Source organism: Centruroides sculpturatus, unplaced genomic scaffold, assembly GCF_000671375.1.
Source record: "Centruroides sculpturatus isolate CEXI.00-Female unplaced genomic scaffold, Cexi_2.0 scaffold961, whole genome shotgun sequence".
NCBI lineage: Eukaryota > Metazoa > Arthropoda > Arachnida > Scorpiones > Buthidae > Centruroides > Centruroides sculpturatus.
This window is the reverse complement of record NW_019386171.1, coordinates 67796-77801: the sequence shown is the minus strand read 5'-3', so window position 1 is coordinate 77801 and position 10006 is coordinate 67796. Positions and strand designations below refer to the sequence as shown.

The window sequence follows — 10006 nt, the reverse complement described above, 5'->3', positions numbered from 1 at the left end:
CCAATATTTAGAATGGAACTTCAGGGTGGACATAGGCTGTATATTATTCCGTTAAACATTCATATAAATTAAATGATATAATCTAGGTTAAGGCTTTTATGTCCAACAGATGGCGCTACGAGTACGACGCCCTAAGTTTGCTTTTCTGTGAGGCATTATCCTTTTCTCTGAAAATGACCTAAAGCAGATCATCTTCTATCTATTTATATAAATAAAAATGTAATGTTCGTTTGTTCCTACTGATTCCTTTGAAATTTTCACACAACGCTGCATTCGAATACGCATATGTTTTTATATAATATACGTGTCGAAGTTCAACCCCACTGAAGGGAGATGCTTAGGATTAATTAAGGCTTACCGTAAAGAACTCTGCTTCTATTTATACTATTTTACATGCGGTTTTTTGCGTTTTTGATTGCGTTTTAATAGGGTACGTCAAGAGAATGTACACTAAGAAGAAATTTTTCGAAAAATTTCCCCCAAGTGGGAAGTGTTATACATTTATAATAGATACATTCTGAGCCACAACAACGCGTGGTGGAGTCTGCTAGTTAGCAATAAAGTAAATTAGCATATAGTTTTCTGCCTGTAATCTGAGATTGTGTGTTTATAAAAATCCTTCCAACTTGAATAGTATAGATTATAGGCCACTGTATATGATCTGTAACTATTTTTCCACAATTTCAAAAAATAACTTTAAAATTATTTTACATTTGTTGTGTTAAGAAGTTTCTTGACATGATAAAAATGCAACTAGATGTTTTGTTGTTTAAGTGTCAGATAGATACAAAGAAAAAGAGGCAGAAAAATCTTTTCACTTCTATTTGTAAATGGAATAAAGCATTGTTTATGAATCTGTAAGCACTCTAATAAACATCTCCAAGCCAATCTTTATTTAAAATATGTTTTAAGTTTAACTTAAGATGTTTTAGCTTGGATAAACAATACAATTAACTAACATCATGACAAGTATAAAAGTCTTCTCAACATAACAAGCAGGGCTGGCCAAAGAGCATTTACATTTACATTTACTAAAGGATTAGAAGGCCTCCACCAATAGGTATAGCCTTGGAAAAGGAAAGATGAATAGTTATAGTAGAAGTGAGAAGGGTGAAGAGAAGAGAATGGTATATAGGAAAGTGTGAAATATGACATCTCAAAGTACCTGCTGAGTGCCATTTATTAAACACAAAAAAGTACAAATAGCCAAAATACAGTGGTATACAGAATAACCGCCTCTGTTTTGAGGCAGTAGGAGCCCCATTATGGCTGACTTGCCTTGGAGCTCAACAAACATATATGTGCAAATATACAACCTGATTGGGGAAAAGACAGACCAAATACTCCATGCCTTGGGAGGGAACAAAAGAGAACAACCGTACAAACAAAAAACAGCTTGTAACCAGCTGCAAAGGCCCCTAATGGCTAATTTGCTGAGGGCTCGCAAACACACATTCGCACTAATGTACAGTACAACCCCTTAGAGAGAAAGACAAATCCCCCATGCCTTTGGAGGGAACAAAAGAAAGCAACCGTTTGTACAAAAAACAGCCCAAAACTTGGCAAAATGGCCCTTAATAGCTACCTTGTCAAAGGGCCTGCACACAAACAAACACATCTCCTATCAAGGGGACGAGACCTGGCCTTGGAGGTTACAAAAAATGCAAGCGACAAATTCTACCATAAAGGGACCAGGGACAATGACATTGTTCCTTCAGGTCTGGTGGTGCATGACCAAAGGGTAGTTAAGACATCAACCATCTTAAAACAAAGAACAAAGAATGGTGCCACAATTTATGCCGGTCGACAAGCCTACCCTGCAATGCCGCTCAGACAATATTACGGGCAGCCAGAGACACAGTCCCAGAGCAGACTTTCACAGATACCAAGCCTGGGTTGATTGTTACCAGGAGGGTCAGTTACCTGGTGGACTTCAAGATGTCTGTTGCCCTGATGAAGGTTTCGAAAGCCTGGAGAGTCTTATGATTGGTAAGGAAATCTTTCATTTGGCAAGACCAGTGAAAGCCAACATCAACCAGGGTGCCTTTCTGCTTTATTTTGGACACAAGAAAATTATGTGCTTTGTGTCCTGATCCTCATCCATGGAGCAGAGGCATTTTGTGTCCTCTTTATTAAGAAACTGTTTCAGATATTCTCAAAAGTTTCCACAGCCCATTATGAATTGTGAGGTGGTGAAGTTGGGCTGGTAGAAGTTCTTAGTTTGTCTCTCCATAACACTCGGTAGAAACTCGAAAGCGTGTCAGCCCGTACCTTTGATTCCTACCAGCATTGCCACAGTTGCATTATGGTGTTATTTAACTTGTCTTAATGAAGCTTGTCGGAAGAGTGCTTAGTGAGATGGGCATGTCCAACCTCGCGGCCATTTTTGCCAACAGGTCCACCCGCTCATTTCCACTAACTCCTGAATGTCCCTTAACCCAGTGAAAGTAAATCATCACTCCTTTTCTTTGGTGTGTTTTGAGAAGGTTGTTGTATTCTTAAACAATAATCTTGTTCATAACCATTTTAACTGAGCAAGTGCTGTTTTGTTGTCACTGAATACATTGATTGTCTTATTGTGTAGTCTTGGGTTGTCTTTTATGTAGTGGAGAGCCCTGAAAATGGCCAGGCTCTTTGCGTGGTTATTTGAGCAATGTTATTTGAGTTTGTAATTAGCTTGAAAGATGGTCTTGTCATACTTGTTATACACTACCACAGCATATCCTTCACATTCTGTTGACTTTGACCCATCAGTGAAGATTTTGTATCCACTGTTGCTATCTTCCCAACTCTCCTTAATTTCTGGGCATGGCTTTGCTGGATGTACGGTGTTGTTCCTCTGTGCTGTGTTGAGGCCATACTGTTGAATGTCCCTGATAAGGTCACTCATTAACAGATGGTGGTTGGAAGTCTGAAAACCATCGACTGGTTGTCTGAGAAGTTGATGTTTCCAGTGAATTTTTAAGATGTGTAAGTCAAGAGGCAGTATGTTTGTAATTATGTGTAAAGCATTTGTAGGCCTTTGCAATGGGGATAAGGCTCATGCATTGTATTGATAAAAGTTTCTTCTTGATATTCTGCTTAGTAGCCACTTTTTCCGAGACCTCTGCCCCATATGTTACTGCCAGCTCGATGGCACACCGGTAAATAGTCTGGCTAGTGTTAGAGTTGATGTTATATGTATTCCGAGAAATGCACATGAGGGAATGTGCAAGGTTGATGGCCTTGCTGTGGACATGAATATTCAACATGTGGCTTCCAGGTTAACATTTTATCAATGTTTATTCCCAGGTATTTAATGACTGGGCTGTATTTTATACACCCAGTCATTAAATACCTGGGATGAATAATTGGCCAGAAAGTTTGATGGAACCAGAGGGTAAAGTTGTGGAAATGTGATACATGCACTTTTTCAGGATTTATAAGTAGTTTTTTCTTTTCAGCCCATTGGTTATCTTACTGAGAAGTTTATTCATTTAATGGCACACAAAAATCAAGAAGTTCTGCAGAACTTCTTGAATTTTTGTGTGCCATAAGAACTAGTGTGTCATCTGCAAATCCAAAGATATTTATCATGGTATTTCTCAGAGGTGTGTCTTGCAGTTTAAAAATATCATTGTACTGTACAATGCCAGCCATAAGATGAGCTCTGACCTTGACCCATGTGGGCACCCTTTGTTTATGTTTTTGATGATGCTACTGGTTCCAGTCATAATGCTGGCTTTCCTTTCTGAAGGAAGATTCTATAAAGCCTGTATATATTCCTGGGGCATTTAATTTTTTCCAGAGCCATGAGGATGGTCGGCCACCACACGCGGTCAAAGGCCTCTTGAAAGTCAATTGCCACAGCCAGCATGTGTTTGTTATTGGGTTTTGCATTGTCAATGATCCCCAGCATCTGTTGTAGAACAGTTATGGTGCTCCTGTGTTTGTGGAGACCATGTTAGTTGTTATGTAGGAAACCTTATTTCTCCATTACAAATTCCAGCCTTTTCGAAAGTAGAGCATCCAGGATTTTGCCAAGTATTGGCAACAGTGAGATAGGACAGTAATCTTTTGATGTTGAAGGGTACCCTGACTGTGTTTTAGGTATAAGTTTTATCTCTGCATGATTGTCTTATTGGGTAGTCTTGGGTTGTCTTTTACGTAATGGAGAGCTTTATCTCGCTGTTTCCATGTTTTGGGAAAATATTGCAGTTCTAGATACTTATTGTAGATAACCACAGATGATAGCATAACAGGCAACATAGCTAAGCACACATTTATGTGTGCTTAGCCATGTTGCCTGTTATGCCATCTGGGCCTGGGGCCTTCCTCCAGTTAATTTCCTGACAAAGCTTAGCTATCTCACTAGGACTGAAGTTAGTGTCCAATTCTGTCTTCAGAGCTAGTGGTCACTTCTTCCTCATGGTCGTGTGATAGTGATTGTCTGTTTCTGTCTGGTCTGTAGGAAAGAGCTCAGACAGTAGATAATCGTAAGTCTCTGTAATTGTCTTTGTAAAGTTTCTGTCCCCTTTTCTTACTGTGGTTGGCACCTGGAAATGTTTATATTTATTTAAAACCACTTTAAAGGGTTTACTCCATGGATTTTGGTTGACACTAGTTTTGCAAAACTCCTTCCATAAATTGGTTCTGCTGTTATTGATGATTTCTTTAAACTCTTTCTGTGCTCTACTATACTCCTTGTGGAGGGCCTCCCTCCATGTAGGATCTGAAGTTTTCCAATAGGCCCTTTTCTTTTCCTCACATTATGTCTCATTTTTTGTAACTCCAGATTCCACCATGAAACTTTGCTACTATGGTCTTTAATGGTGGTTGCTCTCATGTAGGCTTGGTTGGTGCAAGCACCCATGAAGTTAACTGAATTAAAGTCTAAGAATTTAAGTCCCCCACCAAGTTCTCTCATATTGATGTTCTGGACAAGTAATGTATAAGGTACTGTACATTCTGACTTATATAATTTTACAACAGAGTTAATCTAATATGTTTTGCTAGAGGACTACTCATTTTTAATGTCCTTTAGAAATCTATTACAGTGAAATTCCATTAACACAGCATCTGGTATGACAGCAAACTTGATAAGCCAGCATGTCCAGCTTGTCTTGGGGGAATATCGGTGCACTGGGTATTCATCTATATTTATATGTAACTATGTAGCCTGTTAACTAAAGCTAAAAATAATAATTAAATTTAAATTTAATTTAAAATTTAAAATGTTTAAAATTCTGGCCTTTATACTGAAACCAAAACTAAAACTAAAAATAAAATTAATTTATTTATTTAAATTAAGATCAAATCAATTGAAACACACTATTTCAGAAAGTGTGGATAAAGTAATTGTCTGTCTTGATTGATTTGGTTACATTTCATTCAGGCAGAGTTGAGTCTCTGTTTATAGCACTTCTTTGTAATGTGTTAGTTTTTGTTTTGGTTGGCAGTGACAGAACATTTTGCTTTTAATATGTAAAATATATAGAATATAGATATATAGATATAGACAGGGGTGTCATTTCCACAATGGAAGGTATGGAAGACTCCATACCTCATATTTTTGCAGGTATGGAATTCCATACCTCAGAATATTGAAAAAATTATTTATAATTTAATGCAAGGCAAGCTAAAGCACTTCTCTCTGTATGAAAACAAATTTTTTCCTTGAATGTTGACCAATCAAACTCTTACATAATCCAAAGTATCAAAATTTTTCTAACACTAAGCAATGCATCACCATTTTGTGAAAGCGGGGTCCTGCTTTCACAAAATTCCATACCTCAACTTTTAAAGAACTGACATCGATGGATATAGATATAGAATGGATATAGATAAAATTGTACAAAGCACAAAGTAAGGGTAGGAATAATCTGGAAAAATTTAAATGGCATGTTAAACAATCATAAGAGGCAGATTTGTACAGTTTTAATGCAAAGATATGTAAAACTGTGTCCAGGGAATCGAAAAAATCAGAAAAAGTTTTATAGTCTGATAAGTTGACACATTCAATAAACCAGCACCACATCAGTCCCGATGATGCCAGGTGAATGGAATGTCACTGTACATAGAAATCTCAATTATTACATATTAAATTCAGATCTATTAGAATACATAATTACATTAATACTTAAAAATCATGCATAACCAACAAAATTTTAAATTTAAAACAAAGAATGGTTTCTCTTTATTAATAAAGACACTCCAAAAAACCTTAATAATTGCATTAACCACTAATTTTTAATGTTTTTGATAAATTTTAAACATTTCAGAATAAACAATTTAAATGTTAGTTATTAACATTTAAATTGTTTATTCTGCAATGTTTAAAATTTATCATTCTATTCAAATGCAAGTGGCATTCAGATTGTACGTTTCTCCTGAGAAAGGTCAGTAAAATATAGCTGAAAACATTAGAAATTAAAGTGGTTAATGCAATTATTATAATTCTTCAGTGTGTCTTTCATATTCAGCATTACATCTTTCTGTCCTTATTGATAATTTTAATCATTTTTAATAGGATAAAGTATTTTTTAATTGAAATTTTATGTAATTATTTCTGTTTGATTTTATCCAAAACAAGAGAGTAAAATTCAAAACTTCAAATTTTCAATGATAATTATAAATAAAATATAAATTTATAAAATTAAGTATTTTACCTTGAACAATGAGCATTGCTGAAGCACGATCTTCATCTAAGGAAGTTTTAGCAATACAAGTATATGTTCCAGAATCTAATTCTACTGTTTTTGTGATTGTTAATGATTTATCAGATGATTGAATAATACGAGCATCCTGATCAAAGTCAATAGGCTTATCATTAAATAACCACTCAATCTGAAGCTTAAGATTGGGATCTACTTCAGCCTCACAGCGGAATGTAGCAGATTTTCCAGCAGCAACTTCAAAATTTTTTGGAGCTTGATAAATTTTTGTTTTAACTAAAAAAAATATAAAAATCACAAATTAATTATTAAAAAAAACTATTTGTGGTGAAAATATTTATTTATTTTATTGTTATGATTAATTAATATATCTTTTAAAATAAATTTTTACCTTTAACTTCTAATCTTCCCATTGCTTCTTCATCTCCAAACTTATTAGATGCATAACATGTATAATCACCTTCATCTTCTTTTGCCACATCTTTAATTTGAAAATCCCCATTTTCTAATAACTTTAAAAAGAGTAAATCATAAACTGTGTAAGTTACTTTAAATTGACTATATATTATATTATCTATAATATAATACAAATTACAAAATTTATCAAATATTGATAGGATATTTATATTAATAACACAAAGTTTTTCATTTTCTAGAAATAAAGATATAGATTAAATGTTTTACTTACTTAATAATATCAAAATTGAAATAACATGATATTGACACTATTTCAGTTTTTATACTATTAAAAATTTTTGATATGCAATTAATTTTTTAAGTAATAATAATATTTTTGCATTTATTTAAAAATGAATTTCAAAATATATATTTTGATCAGTTTAGAGTTTTTATTTTTCTTTGAATACAAAGTACTACTTTGTATTCAAAAATGTTCGAATTCTTGGCATTCCATAGTTGAAACAATAGTGAACCTGAAGTAGATCTCGATAGAAGATCGAAAACGTTCATTCATTTGGTTGGATTTGTATCTTACTGGAAATCTATAGGTTTAGAAGTGGTACTTATATGTATTAGTATTTACTATAGAAAGTTGTACTTTACTATTTACCCAATTTAAAATAAAGTTGTACTTTACTATTTATCCAATTTAAAATAAAGTTGTCATTTAAAGTACTGTTACATATTTTATATATTTCTATTTGTATTACTGTATATGTCTGCTAATAAAATAACAAAATCAAAAAATAATAAAGTAGATATAGAAAATTATATCTTTTATACTTAAACTTTTCAATTATGTAGACAATATTCTATTTTTATTGTATCCAGGCAACATCTAAAACTGCTTGTGGCTCCATCTGTTACAATATTTTATTTTAAAATTTTTTATATTTTTAATTATTATAAAATGAAAAAAAGCTTAATTTTGAGGGCAGAAATGAGTTTCATAAGAAACTGTAAAATCTTCATTAATTGTAAATCAAGTAAAATCTTCATTAAGTGCAACCCTATTCAAGATATAGCACATGACCCCCCCTATATCTCCTCAACATTTAACCACCAAAATTTAATAGCATCAATCCCTCTAATAGTGTCACCACTGCTATTCATTCTCATCACGGACTCTATCACAAAGAATATACAGAACGATGTGCCTTGGACACTGCTTTATGCCGATGACATCATGCTTGCAACCACCATTTGAGAAGAGCTACAGTGCCAGGTGCAGGCCTGGAGCAACCATCTGACTTGCTTTGGTTTGCGCCTTAACACCAATAAGACTGAATATCTAGAAATTTTTCCAAATGTGGGCACAATCCAGGTCAACAGTGATAACTTATATAAAATGCACACTTTTCGCTACCTTGGCTCAACCCTACAGAGTGACAGGAGCACTGACGACAAGGTATAAATGAGGGTAAATGTGGCATGGCTACAATGGAGAAAAATCACTGGTGTTCTCTGTGACAAAAAGATGCCCATGTACCTAAAATCAAAAATCTACTGGACTGTGGTACAACCCATCGCTCTCTATAGTTCCAAATGTTGGCCATCAACAAAAGCAGCCAAACGGCATCTCCATTCCATGGAGATGCGCATGGCTCGCAGGACGCTTGGTTTATCCCTCCTCAACCATATCACCAATGACATGATACACCAACAATTTGGCATTGCGCCCATTGAGGCAAAAAATCCTGGTTTGGCCACATCCAACGATCAGCCCCAGATACAGATGCCAACATTGCCTACTACCTAGAGGTGAACAGCCGCAGGCCACATGGAAGACCAAAGCAACAATGGCAAGATGCTATCAATGCAGACCTAAGGGCTCTGCATCTGAACCCAGACAATGCACTCAATTGAACAAAGTGGTGTTTGAAGATCCAAATAGCAGACCTTACATCTATGGGACAACACTAAGAAGAAGAATCCCTCTAATACACAAACCTTCCTGCAAAATTTTAGAAATTTCAACAAAAAGCACAGGAGCTATAAAGCTTTGAAGTGGGTGAACAAATCATGCCCTATACACATACATTAACATCCACACACATAATTATTTTTTTTCTTACTTTCCTGGCTCTGTTATATATAACAAAGGAAAAGTATGGCAATCAATCAAAAAAATGACCCTCAAGATTTTTGGACTCAGGACCTTGAAATGTTGAGAAATGCAAAATGTTTGGAGGTTTTCCCTGTATGTAAGGATGTTAGTGTGTGGGTGGCACAATTTTGTTCACCTCTCCTTGAAGCTTAATAACTCCTGTGCATTTTGTTGAAAATTTCTGAAATTTTGCAGGGAAGTTTGTGTATTAGAGGAATTAATGCTATTAAATTTTGGTGATCAAAGGGTGACAGGATGGGGAGATAAAGGGGGGTCTGTGTGTTATATCTTGAGTAGGGTCAGACTTAATGACAATTTTACTAGTTATTAGCATTTACAATTTTTTATAAAACCCATACTTACCTTCAAAATTAAGCTTTTTTGCTTAATTTTGAAGGTAGGTATGGGTTTAATAAATAATATAATAATCAAAAATGTAAAAAATTTTTTTAATAAAATATCATAACAGAAGATAGTGCCACCAAAATTTTAAATGTTTCCAGGAGACTTAAGCAACTTGGTTGCTGAATTTTTTTTTTTTTTTTTTTTGGAGATTTTAAAGCAGGGGGCGCCAAAACATCTCCGATGTCGGGAGTTTATATTAGTATTTGTGGCCGTGTCGGTGTTAAACGAGCGGAGTAAATACGCAAAAATTCGAAAAAGAAGGAAATTATTTAAGGTTTGCGCTTATATTCGATATTCGCTTAAATTAAATTAATTAAAACTCAATTTATTTTGAGCAGAGAATTAGATCTCGGATACGAATCTCTGGAATTTAACGCTGTAC

At 34.6% G+C, this 10006-nt stretch overlaps 1 protein-coding gene across 1 annotated transcript in view; it reads right to left on the bottom strand.

Annotated features, from left to right (window-relative positions):
- Window positions 1–10006, bottom strand: part of LOC111613899 (neuroglian-like) — a 175093-nt gene that overhangs the window by 99643 nt on the left and 65444 nt on the right. Inside the window, exons 13-15 of the mRNA XM_023355252.1 lie at window positions 7045–7165; window positions 6648–6929; window positions 5239–5255 (exon numbers count right to left, since the gene is read on the bottom strand). Coding sequence (XP_023211020.1) covers window positions 5239–5255; window positions 6648–6929; window positions 7045–7165 — 420 coding nt within the window. The remainder of the gene's footprint in view (window positions 1–5238; window positions 5256–6647; window positions 6930–7044; window positions 7166–10006) is intronic.